This window comes from Streptopelia decaocto (genome assembly GCF_964273445.1).
Source record: "Streptopelia decaocto genome assembly, chromosome: 6".
NCBI classification, from domain to species: domain Eukaryota; kingdom Metazoa; phylum Chordata; class Aves; order Columbiformes; family Columbidae; genus Streptopelia; species Streptopelia decaocto.
The window spans coordinates 16,491,790-16,505,810 of NC_138660.1; the positions used below are offsets into that span (position 1 = coordinate 16,491,790).

The 14,021-nt window shown below is 39.5% G+C and overlaps 1 protein-coding gene across 2 annotated transcripts in view; it reads left to right on the plus strand.

The window, feature by feature from the left end:
- Positions 1–1,604: 1,604 nt before the first annotated feature.
- The window catches only part of DNER (delta/notch like EGF repeat containing), a gene marked incomplete at its 5' end in the record, with an annotated part of 116,180 nt that continues 103,763 nt past the window's right edge, over positions 1,605–14,021 (plus strand). For both annotated transcript variants that reach the window (XM_082056366.1, XM_082056367.1), the window contains one exon: positions 1,605–1,859. In XM_082056366.1, coding sequence (XP_081912492.1) covers positions 1,605–1,859 — 255 coding nt within the window. The remainder of the gene's footprint in view (positions 1,860–14,021) is intronic.

Below are 14,021 nucleotides of genomic sequence, written 5' to 3' on the forward strand. Positions count from 1 at the left end.
CACAGTTGCAAAAAAAATCACACTAAGTAGTATTTCAGTTTAAAATTGCGAGAATGTTTTCCAAGTTCCTGGATTTCACTGTGCCAGAGCATTTGATAACCATCACTACAGAAAAGATGAACTGGTCTGGTCAGTCCAGCAGGTTTTTTTTTGTCTCAACATGTGAAGGGCTCTGATGAAGAAGTATTGATTGAAAAAATAACCATAAGAAGCTGGAAAATAAATGAACAACCGAATTCAGATATATATAACTAAGACATTAAATTGTTGTGGGTGGTGGTGGTGGGTGGTGGTGGGTGGTGGGTGGTACCACAGTGCCTATAGGCTGTACTAAACATTAGAACCCACTGTTGTCTGGGGGGAAGCTTGATCCTACTGTATGTCAGCTCAGTGTGACTGAAGGGCTCAGTCTGGATCTCAAGCCCTGGCCAGGATGGGGCAGTGGATGGAGCTGGGGCAGCTGCTGTTGGGGGGGGGGGGGGGGGGGGGGGAGGGAAAATGGGGCTCCTGGGGTGCTGGAGGAGCAGTGACAGCTCACTTCAGCCTGGATGTAGGGATCTGGGGTCATGTTCAGGCTCCTAGAAACCCTGATGAATTTTCAGTTCCATTAGCATCACCATTTATTTCTACAGGTTTCAGCTGTATGTGAAGTGCAAAGGTTTATCAGGTGTAGCATGGTGCTGTCATCAGTGCTCCTGCAACCCTGTGACCGAGATGTGAAAAGTTGTTACATTTAAATACTTCGCTTTTGTTGAAGCAAATGAATAGAAGGTCAGAGAATGTGAATTATCTTCCTGCTGTCCATTAACTGATTTACAGATCCTGTACCTTAGTTCCAATTAGAGGCAGTTAAAAAATCCCCAGAAGGCTGGTAAAATATAAATTACTTTAAAAAATCAGCCGTAGGTAACCTTGGTTGGGAAAATATACAGCTTTTTTTTGCGGTATGAGCAATGACAAGATTAATTTTCATGCTTTTCATCTGCTGCTACTTTGGTCTTAATACAATTTCAAAGCAATTATCAGCACGTTCCCCTTGTGAAGCAGCAAACGCTGACGTCTCCTGAACGAGGAGTTTCTCTGACAGGCTGTGTGTCTGACCGAGGGCAGCGCTCGCTGAGCGGCCGAGCGCTGCTGCGCTGTCCCTGACTCCCGCCGCGCCAACCGGGGGCCCTGGCGGCTCCGGACCGCTCCCGTTCCAGCGCAGCGCCGGTCCCCGTGCCCGCGCGGCTCGGCGCCGCCCGGCCGCCGTTCCCACGCCCAGGGAAGATGGGCGCGGTTGGGGCCGCATCCCTGTGCGCTCCGACCTGAGCCCGGCCATGGCTCTAAGAACGAAATAAAACCGGCCTCGCTGACCCCGGCCGCGCCCCGCCCGCCGCTGCTCACCCCGCCCGGCTGCCACCTCTCCCTGGCCCGGAGCGCTGCGGGCGGGCGGCTGCCCCCTGCCGGTCCGCGGCGGCGCGGCTGGCGCCTCCTCCCCGCCCAGTCCCCGCCCTCACGTTGCCGGGGAACGGGGGTAGGGAGCAGCCGGGCGGCCGCTGCTTCCATCCCATCCTCTCCCAGCCGGTACCCGCCGCGGAGCAGCACCCGCACGCCCCGCCGCCATGCCCCGAGCCGCCCCGCTCCTCCTGCTGCTGCTCGCCCTCGCCCAGCGCCGCGCCTGCCTTCCCGGGCCGGCCACCGCCGCGCCCTCCGGCCGGGACCCCTGCCTCAGCCAGCCCTGCCGCAACAACGGCACCTGCTCGTCGGTGCCGGCCCGGGGCCCCGCCGCGCCCCGCCGCCTCCAGCTGCTGCCGCCCCAGCCGCCGGCCGCCTACAGCTGCGCCTGCCCCGCGGGGGTCACCGGCACCTACTGCCAGGTAAGGGGCGCGCCGAGAGCGCCCCGCGTGCCCCTCCCGGGTGCCGCCGCCTCAGCGCGTCCCTCCTGCCCTGCGTCCTTGTGCCCGTCCGTGTCCTTGGGTGTCCCCGCTCGGTCTGCGGCTGGCTCCCTCCGCCCGGGGTCCGCCTCACCCCACCCCGTCTGCGGGCGGCTCTGCCCGTTCTGCCTCGCCCCGTACCGAGCTGTTCCGGTGCCTGTTCGCCGGCCAGGCGGCCCGGAGGCGCGTAGCGGCGGCGGCCGGTGCCCGCTCCCCCGGCGAGCGGCGTCCATCCTCCGCGCGGCCGCTCCTGCCCGCCGGCAGCTCGCGCTGCAGCCGTTGGTGCCGTTAGCGGCCGCTGCGGGCGGCGCGCGCTGCCCCGGGCTTCCCAGGGACCGGCGGCGCTTCGTGCCCGGGGACGCGTAAAGCGGCTGCCGGTGCGAGCTCCGGGCGTGCGGCGGGGCGGCGGCGAAGGGGCTCGGTTAGAGGTGAACGGGGATGGGGCTGAGCTCAGCCGGTGCCTTCCAGGCTCGTCTCAGTACTATAGCCAGCCCCCGCCGCCCAGTTTTCGCAGTTTATTTAGTATTGACTTATTTTAAGGTGAAAAGGATGGTCCTTGTAAGTGGATGTTGTGTTGCATTGAGTACTGATCATTAAATCGTGCCTCCGTAGGTCAGGTGTACTTGCTCCCCCATTTCGGGTGCTTCTTGGAATGATTTTGAATTCTGAAAGGTCAGAATGTTCTGAGTAGGGCTGATGATCTAAAATACAGTGAGGGTGGTAAGCAGTATCTTTCTAATATGCTTGGTCACATTGAGATTTAATGTAATAATACAATCTAATTATTGTTACAAAGTTTTTTTTTTTTTATCTCTAGCATTAAGGATTAAAATCTTTGTTATCATGGTCAAAAATTCACAAAAACTTAATCTTCTGTATCTTCAGATAAGGAAAAGCAGGTGCAGGGACAAAGAGGCTTGGTTCCTGCATATGTAGATGATGCTACGGGTTACTTTCTGTAACAGCCGTGTACAAAAGGCTGTATGGATTGGCTACCATTTCTTTGGATAATGCTCTCTGTTTTAAGTGGATTTGATGTAGAACCAAATTAATTCAAGTAAATTCAGTTTGCCTTTTTTTTTTTTTTAATCGTTTCTTGGTCATGTAGGACCCAAGTTATACTGTTGAACAGATAAAAGGGGTAATACGGTTACTGAAGACTTAATGTTTAGGTGAATATAAAAGTGACTGTAAAGAAGGAGCACTCCTCACGGACTTCCGTGCTTGCCTTGAAATATCTCAGTTGATTCAGTGTAACAACGAAAGTGAAAATATTACAATAATGAGGGTCTGTAAAATCAGGCAGATGAAGGTGGATTAAATAGATGCTAATTTTAGCTGTTGGCCTCGTAAGAATTTACTATATTTCTATCGCTACAAAGAAAGAAAGAAAGAGAGCGCTGTGTGTTTGCTTCTGCTTGTTGCAGTTAGACCTAAATGTCTGAGATCCATGACTGAAGGATTAATGACCCTTTTAAAGACTTGGTAAAATGTAGTGCTTGCTGGCATCATACCTCCTGTGAAGTGTTGAGCCTGGGGAACTGGATTTAATTGTTTTTCTAATAAAAGAGATAGGCAATATTTTCATAGCACTTAATGCTTTTTATTAACTAATAAGAGGAGGATTACAGACTCGTACATTTTGTTTCTTTTTAGAAAATACTGAGTAATGACCCTGGAAGGGAAACTGATAAACAAATGGGTGCAACTTCTAGCTTATCATGTCAGCAGCTGAAGTATGGATGCCAGTTAGCTATGAAAAGTTAATATGGTTTTGAAATGTAACTTTAATTAACTAGAGAGCAAGCAGGTTATTTAGAGGGATAATATAAGTATGATATATCCATAGTTAAGGTTTTGTTAATTTTATTGAAATAAATATTATACAAATGTATCAATTCTTGTATTGCTGTGGCATTCAGATGCCTAACAGCTTAAATTCCTACAAAGAAAGGTAAAACAGGTCATGTTTTCCAATTCAGTGATAACAAATAACTGTAATGATTATAAAAAAACTGTAAGGATTTTTTTTCTCATATCTCTTAAGGACTGTGAGAAAACTATGGACAAAATCAGGGAATCATTTGAATATATCTAGACGGGATTTTCAACTTAACTGCTGAGGTTGTTATTGAACAGTTGGACTTGCAGAAGACAATACCAAGAGGTGAAAAAAAAGAACAGGAATTATTATGCTTAAACACCTAGATCATGGAGGGTAACGTTACGTTTTTGGAATTTTTTGATGGAAGTTTTTGGGAACCCCACTTCTCTGAAAATACAGATTTACTTTCTTGTTACTTGCAGTGAAAGCAATGTTTTGCTGATTCTGCTTAGATGCCTAGAGATATAGAATGAAGGAAAGATGGGCACAGTGAAGTTGATAATGTAGAAGGATAGCTAACACTTAAAGCTGGAGATTGCCCACAAATATTGCTACTGAAGCTTTTACTGTAACTGTTTTTTTTTGCAATTGACAATGCTTGTGCTGGCATAGGAGAAATGGCAAAGAATAAGACTGGCATCACATAGACATGAGATACGTCTAAATGCTCAGAGCTTTCCTGTCACCGAGTGAAGTATTTAACTTGGACTTAAGCTGCTTCCATGATCTCATATTATAATTGCTTTACTAACTCATTATTTATTTAACAACAGAAATTACAGGTCCTCTTAGTGTATCCATCCCATGAATTATGCATGTGTATATATCTTACATTACTTGTTTTGTAAACTTAAGTTTTGTTTTGTTATGGATTGTTTGGTTTCACATTGTGGGACATTGCTCTAATTTAACTCAATTTCTTTTCATGGTTCTGGATTTTTCCCCCTCTTTATCATATTTCTAGTCTGTGTGAAGAAGAAATAGAATTAATGTGTTGAAGTATCTTAAACTTTAGTCTGAGCAAATAAATCACATATGATACCAAGGAAATTGTACAAAAATCATAGTGAATTCAACCACCCTTCTGCAAGAGTTTGAAATTGGACAATTCTCAGCTTAACACTGAGAGAACTTGGCAAAATAAATTGAAATTAAATGAGTGAGAGATATTAAAGTTCCCTAAACTTTATATTCCTTAAGTTTTTACTTATATTTTACTTCAAAAGGCAAACATAAATCTTTATTTCTAATCACTAGTCTAATGACTACTCTGTTATTTCTAATGACATGTATAATTCAATACAATTGTTTTTCTTGATCAGGAAAGTTTTATGTGAATATTGTTTTTTTTTTTTCCCATGCCTCGTGAAATAATTTTACAGATATAAGGTACTAAATAGGAAATGAAAAAGTCCATGCTAGACTTGGTCATTTCCTTAAAAATCCAGAATCTAAACCTAGCTAATTGCATTAAATTGCATAAAGTTTATTTGGTTCCATGCTAGTTCTAATTCCATTGAAAGACTATAAGGTGAAGAAACATTCATTTATCAATATATTTTAAAATTTGTTTTAGTTGCTTTTCTTGTTGTTTGTTTTCCTTTCTTCTTCTCTCCTGTGGTTTTTAATTTTCCCTCATTGTTTTACTTTGGTGCTTTTCAGAATGCTTTTATTTATTTTATAGATTCTGTTAGTAATCAAAACTAGAAAACAAGTAGTGTCCAAGCATTTTGAGCCAGCATCTGACTTTGTAGCAGTTCTCTTCTATATAGTCTGATTAGTGTTGAGTGAATGTTCCACTTCTGAGAGTGATGTGGTAGCCACTGATGTAATAGCATTTCAGAGCTAGTATTGGAATTATTATTTTAGTAGCAAAATGATCTCTTTGATCTTGGGGAAGATTTGTTGTCTTTCCACACCTATCATGGCTATCTTTCTATGCCTATAGTGTAAAATACTTTTTACATGTAATTGTGGACAGTTTATTTAAAATGAAATTTTATAAAGATGTAACCTGAGTTTAAAACAGTGAAGGAGGGAAGTGATAGTATAAAAACTAATACAGGTGGACAGTAGTTTATATTTTGATTTTTTTTTTTCTTCATTCTCTCATTTTTTGTACTTTTGAATGCCAAGTGATTTTATTCTTGTCTTTCACCATGGTATTTGAACATTTGTAGACTGGAATGCGGTGATTCAGTTCTTCGTTTTGTGCCCTCTACTTGTTTGTTTGTTTTTTGTTTGGTTTTGTTTTTTTTTTTTTTTTTAATCCTATGTTGGGTTTTTGTTTCTTAGAATTTATTTATCTTCCTAATAGTTTTCTGATAATGTGCTGTTTAGTGCTGAATGCAGACATCCATGGTTAGCAAACTGCTACACAATGGATGATTATTGTTTCTTGACTCAGTCATCTAATACTTCAGAGTAAGTGGTACAAAATTTCATTGGTCAGGTTATTTCAGGTTGCACTGGACAGTGCTGTATAAAAGGACATCCTTTAATCAGACTGCTAAATCACCTTCATGTGAGTATCCTGATTAATTCTTCACGAGATCCTATTTTCTATTAAGCGCTGACATCCCTTCTGAAAGGTCTCTAAATAATCCTTGAATTCATAATGAGTTCTCTAGCATATTTTAAATGCTATTTTTCCATCCTGTACTCATTAATGAAAGGTATATCCTTAGCTTATGTGGTTATTGTGATGTGTTTTGTTATGTGACCATTCTGTTTCCTCTTTCATCTTTAATAAGAGTAAATTGTATAGTTTTCTTGTTTTATTTGGATGTAGCTCAGCTGGAGTTCTGAGCTACCATGTTACTTCCTGCTGATGAACTCTGCTAACTCTTGTGGTGCTTTAAAGTTGCAGAATTTGAGTATTTGTGTTGATGCATATACTGTGTGCAAGAAGAGGCTGTGAGAGCTCAGTTTGTTTTTCCTGGAGGAGGCTGAGGGAAATGAAGTGCCATCTTCAGCTACCTGATGGGTGATCATAGTGAAGATGGATCAAGACTTCTCTCAGACAGGCTCAGTGAAAGGACAAGAGCTGATGTGTTATAGTAGGGGAAGTTCCAGTTAAATCTAAGGAAAAAAAAATCCTCACAATGATGGTGTTTAACACTGGAACAGACACTTAGAACAGTTGTGGGATCTCTATCCTTGGAGATTTGGGACATAAGTGGCCAAGACCCCAAGCACCTTGGCCTAGCATTAGCCTGGGCCTGAGCAGCGGTTGGACCAGAGAGCTCCCTCAGGTCCCTTCCAGTCTTAACCATTCTATGATTCTGTTCTGTGATTCCATATATACACACACTTGTAGAGTTTTTTTTTTTTTTCCTAGATTTTGCATTTGCCTATTACTCTGTCATATTTCTGCTTTCCCTTTGCTAGATATTCTGCTAAATTGTTTGCATGTATATTATTCATATATCTTTTACATCAAGTCTAGACTGTACCTGGAAGCTGACAAACTTGTGTACAGTGCAAGCAGAAGTTCTAAGATGACAATATTATTATTAGATATCTGAAAAATCTTTAGTATTAATTTCAAGCCACTTTGTTTACAGCTCCTTTAGTCACCAATTAGTATACTCACATTTCATAGTCAGTACTGAGTTTTCTTCTTCAAGTAACAATTCTATGTCCAACAGGACTGCTGAGTATTATTTGTTTTCTGTGGAGTTTTTTTGATCCGTAGGTGAAATGTTGCTCAGGTACCCCACAAACTTTGATCTCCCTGGTTGCAGTAGAACTGATGAAGTTCTGCAGTATGGTGATGTGCAGTATCAAATATGGGTAATGTTTGCACAGAGTAAATGAATGTGAAAAATAGTTTATCCACCCAATTTGTTTTAGCTATTATAACATCTGTTTTCTCTAAGTGTAGTAGGAATATATTTTCAGTCAGAAATTTCAGCTTTTCAAATTAGCATCTTGCCTTGAAGCATATAATGAAAATTTGTGAGCAAGAGAACTATAATTCAGCAATTTCCAAAGCAGTCAATAAAGAATTATGTTGTGATTTTTGCCATGGGATCTAAACAAATGATTCTAAACTTTTATAGAATAAACTGGAATAATGTGATAACACTAACTGTCTCAATTATATAAGTGGTTATTATCTGGGTATCATCTGCACGCTGACCTTTGTAAATCTTTGAACTCTCCATTTCAATGTCTTATAATACTCCATTTAAAGCTGTTCAAAGTATTTATTTTTAAATGCGAGTCAGGTCATTACATTTGCAAATAATTAAAATGAAAATTGTTCAGGTCTGAAAAATCCCATCATATAAGTGAAAGTTTTAATTGTTGATTTTACCTATTTTTTGTGATTAAATATTGCAGAGACACAGATCAGGTGTAAAGTAACAATAACAGTAGAAGATAGATATCCTAAGATGCTTCAGCTTTTTAATATGTCATATTTCATTGTAGTTTATGTTCTTTGATCCGAGAGAATTACTTTGCAATGATACCTGTTTAAATACTTTCTTTTGAAATGCTTAACTTGATGTCATTTGTATATGTGTAGCTCTGGAAATCCTCTTTAGTGGAGCAGTTTCCCAGTGCACTAGGAGAATACCTTATCTTGAATACAGGATAAGAAACAACAGAATATGGATGGGAAAACACATAAACAAGAATCTTTCTTAAAATACTGGAATTATATTACTTGATTCAGTATGACAGAAGGTAGAAGTGCTCTCCTGTTTTTGAGGGTTCTCACAGAATCTTCTATATACTGCCCTTCTGAGAAGTACTTGCTCGAGATCTGTATTTTCAGAGGTGGCATATGGTAGGATTTCAGCTTGATCATGGAATCCCAAGACTGGAAATCTTAGAAAATGATGAAAGAAATTCCATTTTAATAGGCAGATATGAGTCTGCTGAAAATAGCGTCTTTTTTTTTTTTCTCTTTTTTCCTTGTTACTTGCTCTCTGAGCTCAATCTGTTCTTTTTAAATATCAAGTCTCTAAACTATTCATATTAACTCTTTTTGGCTGTGATATATTTGTGTTCCAATGAATCCCACAGATTAATTACATGGAAAACATGGCTTTATTAGTTTTTATTTCTGTCATGCAATTTAATTGAATTTCCCTGTTCTGTTTTTTTCCCTTTTAAAAGTGGGTTATTCCATTCATCCTTCCCTGTGCATGTAGTGAATATTGCTTTTGTTTTCTGCAGTGTCCTTCCTGAGCTGAAAAGATTGAGCTAATAACAATATTCATGTTGATTGCTGGTTAATCTAAATATAGTGTTGAGAGGTTACCTGGTCTTTTGAAAACAGTATTAGCAGGAAGTCTTAAATAGTATCCACTTTTTTAAAAAAACAACCAACCAACCAACCAACCAATTCAGCTCAGTAATTTACCTAGACGTGCCTGATTGTGGTGTGGTGATCCCAAAATGAAAGCATCCATATTTAAAGTGAATCCACGTGGATTGAAAGCACTGTGTTTGGCAAGAGTAGCATTAATTTCATTAAACATTTCTTAGTGGCATTTCAGTCAAAATCTGAAGGTAAAAGCAGTTTAATATGTGCATTTGACATTGCAGAGCATCGCTTATTAAAAGTCTTTAATTAGTTCTCTGTTTCTTAGGAAAAAAATAGTTTTGTTCAACTTTTTATTTCTGTATGGTTGGGTCAATTTATATTTTACAAGAATTAATGTAACCACTGAAGTAAATGTCCCTTGGAAAGACACTTGTCACTCATCTACATGAGCTACATAAAACACAAGTTATAACTGTATTACTAGGGAAAAGATGTTAAATTGCCATACAGTTCTTGCAGTTTTCCAACAGTTTTGTGACAGTGGAAATGCACATCACGATGTACATTGAGAAAAACAATGCTTGCCTTTTAAGAGAAGTCTTTAATTTGTTCTACTGGTTGTGTAATCTCTTACAAAGAAGCACTCTTGCATTCAAAAGCTGATTTGTAACCCGTTTAAGTTCAGCAATACATATCACTGTCCTGTATTGTTTTTCAGGTTTGTCTTGGTTTGTTTTACAATTATACAGGCAGTAGTAAGTATAACAATTATACTGCATTATTTAGTATTATATTCTGATGTAAACCTGAAAAAATAGCTGTAAACTCTGTAGAGAAAGGTCTGAAAGTGATACATCGTGACTAAGAATGGGAATATCAGGGTTTGGTGCTTGAAATTCTCACTGCCTTGCTGAGTCACGCTGGGCAAAACTCTTATCTCCTTCTTACTTGTATTTCTCCTCTATAAATGCAGTTAATTCTGAGTGTTCGAAAGGTTAATTTGTCAATGCGTATGAAGGCTTTAAGAATGCTGAGTGAAAAGCACTTAATAAGGAAGAGTCATATTCAAATGCCAGATTCTGAATTACGTGTCAGTGGTCTACCAGAATACATTTAAATTTTAAGGGAAAAAATGCTTCTTATTAAAACCAAACAAAAACTAAACAAAAATCCCCAACCATTTAGACTATTGCTTTGTCTGGAAAAAAATCAGGCTAGTAGTCTACAGATTAATTTAGTTTCATAGTGTTCTTTCCCACTGGAAGCAGGAACAATGGATCAATGATCAGTATTATGAAGGTTTCTGTAGCAAAGGTGTTTGTGAACAAGGTGCTCTTGAATAAAGTAAGAACAGGATTGAATTTGACTGTGAAAATAGGGTTGTTACACTTAGATAAGGTCACTGAATGTTAATGATTTTGGGAACTTTGTTGTACTTTATGTATTAGTTACAACAGCAACCGTATTGTCAGTTTGAGAAGACTTTTGAGTATCTTCAGGAATAGTAGCTATAAAAGCACTCATATCCTGTTACTCTTTTTACTTACAACAAGCCTTGTTTTCAGTCTTAAGTTGCCCTTATGTGGCCCTTTGTACTGGACCTAGTAAAGCTAAAGCTTGTTATTGACTAATGCACAAGAGAAGGAATTATTTTGGCTAACCATGCTTTTTCTAAATAAACTGTGATTATTTGGGAGGAAGGCCCATATGTTCTAGTGGTGATACGTTGATTAATGCTCACTGAGCCTGAGTGCTCAAAATGCCAATAATGTAAAGATGCACAGTTAATGTCACAAGAGAACAGAAGCTGTTCTAGAATGCTGTTCTCTTCTATGAATGAATAGTACTTAATCCCCTGAAATCAAGTCCAGGTAACTTAGAAGATAAAGAGTGCAGAAATAGATATGACTCAGAGAAAGGGCAACAGAAGTGATTAGTAGATGTGGCAAGATTTGGATAACCTGGGAGAAACAACTTGCTCACTTTCATATAGAGTCAAACAAGAAGAGTCTGAATAAAAGGTAACCTTGTGAAAAGGACAATGCTTAAAAAAACCCAACAAGAATGAAATGGTTAAATTCTTCTGAGCATCAGCTAATTATCAACTAATGCAGCTAAGGAAAATATACAGACAGTCTTCTGTAATTTTCCAGGCTTAGTATGTTACTGTGATCTCCCTTTGAAGTATTTGGTAGTGCCATTTGTCAATAAGGACAGTAACTATCACCATGAACTATATGGCAAATCTTATGTTTCTTATTCAGCCCTAATGATTTGTGCTTTAAATTCGGCAAGTCTGTAAAAATTCATGGAAATTGTGTTTATATTTTTGTTTTAAAAATTTTAACAGATGCATGGTTTCTTCTGCTGAAGAAATTAGGCAAATTGTTAAATACCTTTTATCAAAATCAAATTAGTGAATCTCAGTAATGACAAAATATGGCTTAGGTTTCATACAGATTTAGTCTATTAATAACGTGTGATTGTCTATATATATGTAGTTCTATTGTAATCTAATATTTAGGCAAATATAACTGAACATTATAAAACAGAAGGAGGTAAGAATGGCTATGTAGAAGTGTAATAATTCATGAGCTAAGTGCCTTTTGTATTGGGAGTCCTAATTCTGCTGTCTGGTTGCAAGAGAGTTGTTGTCTGGCATGTATCATAACTATGGAACACCAAGGTTGTGTTCTTGTATGTAGGGGTCCAAGAAATTTTCTTATCTGAGTATATCTTTGAATTTCAGTGAGTTGAGTTACATGAGGTTTACTGTCACAGGCAGGGTCTGTAAGACCAGAAACTTTATTAATTCTTTTTAAGGCTACAGCGTACTGTGTGACAATGGCATGAAAACTGAAGAAAATGGTGTTGAGTCTCCTGGGAAATTAACATGTTTAATTGAAGGAAGGACAAATTGACTTAATTTACATAACTGTAATAGGATTCTGATATTAAAATTTGGCTGTTGCCTCTTAAAAGCAATGGAAAGGTACTGGGTTGACGTTATAGAAATTCCGAGAGTGCAGGGGGATCTGGCTTGTATAGAGCATGCTAAAAATGTGGAGCTAAAAATTTAAAGAGCTACTTGAGGCTTCACTGTGACATCTCTTAAAGGTGAAGTAAACTCATAATCATTTCTTTATCTATAAAAAAAAAAAATAAATGTAAGTTTAGAACTAGTTGTTTCAGTAAGCATTTGAGCCTGGGTTTCTCGGTGGTCCTGAAATGTAGCACAGAAATTCTCTAAGGCAGGGGTGTCAAACTCATTTTTACCGGGGGCCACATCAGCCTCACAGTTGCCTTCAAAGGGCTGAATGTAATTTTAGGACTGTATAAATATAGGAGTAGGTGAATCAATGCAGGAACAGGGTCAGCTGTGCCAATTGCTTCCAAAACACCTTTCTCCCCAATTAAACAGCTTCTCTTGCAACACCGGATTTTAGTTCTTTCTGCATGAATGAGAAAGGACAGATTAGTAATTATGGTGATTCTTCCCTTTCATGAAGGCCTGTTTAAGAACAGTGTGACAGATTTATCAGTTACAAGTATGTCCTGCTAGCAGTAGCCTGTTGCAAAACAGGGTTATGTGCCAAAAGCTCACTATGTCTGATTTAGGAATATGGATTATTTTCTGTTAGCATTACATATTAGTGAGTGATTTAACCATGTTTTATGTTTATAGGAGATAATCAGTTGAAAGATACTCTGGAATGACAGCTGTAATAGCAAACTTTATTGTATAACTACCATACAGCAAATAGAAATGTAGCATCTTAGTTGATTTCTGCATGATGTTATATGATATTCACTTTCTAATCAGTACTCCAGCAGCTTCCATTTTGGGATTTCTAGTTCTGAGGATGTAATTTTTCTTTTTGAACATACAGTCAGTTCTAATCTGTATTATCAGATTTTCTAAGATCCTTGATTAGGGTGTGAAAGTAGACCCCACTTGGATGGGGGCTCCTTACTGCAAGCAGCTATTGAGCTCTGAGAGCTGCTGGCTGGTAGAAGCCTTTCCGAGCTCCTTGACACTAAGCAAGGCAATTCTGTGAAGCTGAAGATGTCTTGAGAGCTTCAAGTTACCCGGGCAGTCTTAGGGCTTTTAAATTCTCTTCTGTGACTTTGAGAGCAGGGCTGCAGCTCACGGCTTCAAGGTGCTGTGCTCCAGATCTTCAAGCAGAGCACTCGTGCTGCAGTAGGGAGGGTGGCTTCACCAGGATGTCCATAATCAGAGGTGCCAGCACAAAACTCTTTATATCCAATTAACTGGCATTTTCTGATAAACCCTATGTTCAGTCAGAAGTTTCTACCAGCTGTAGGAAGTGTGGTACGGTGGTGTCTAGTGGGAAAAGTTTCTGAGCATTTCATTGTGTATTGATTTAGATGATAATATTGCCATTATCTAATTTAATTTTGGAAATAATTGTAAAACTTCAGAATATCAGTTGTTGATCTACACAGTTTATTTTTCACTGTATTTTTAAAAGAACATAGTTGAGGTTCTCTGTTTTTCAAGGGAATTGTAAACGAGTTGGATTTGTTTTGGAAAAATGTAATATATGGATGCATAAAAGCAAGACTGCAAAGATCTGGGTGTAAATTTGCTGTGTATGTTGTTATGTTCATGCTATTGATGCTATTAGTGTTAGTGCTATACTGAATAATGTTGGATTGAGATGACTTATGTGTTTACTGTGTGGTACAGCTGTGGGCACACATAATATGTGTCTTAAAGTCGCTGGTGCTCTTCAAGCTCATCTCCTGTTCTATCCTGTAGTATCTTGTCTGTTCATTTATGGAAATAAACATCAATGAAACTAATGCCTAAGATTTAAAAATGCTGCCAGTTGGTATCAGGATGAACAACAAATAATTTTTGGCAGAGCTGAGATGATGTAGGTTTTGTGTATTTCTTACATTAGAATCTGTGGTT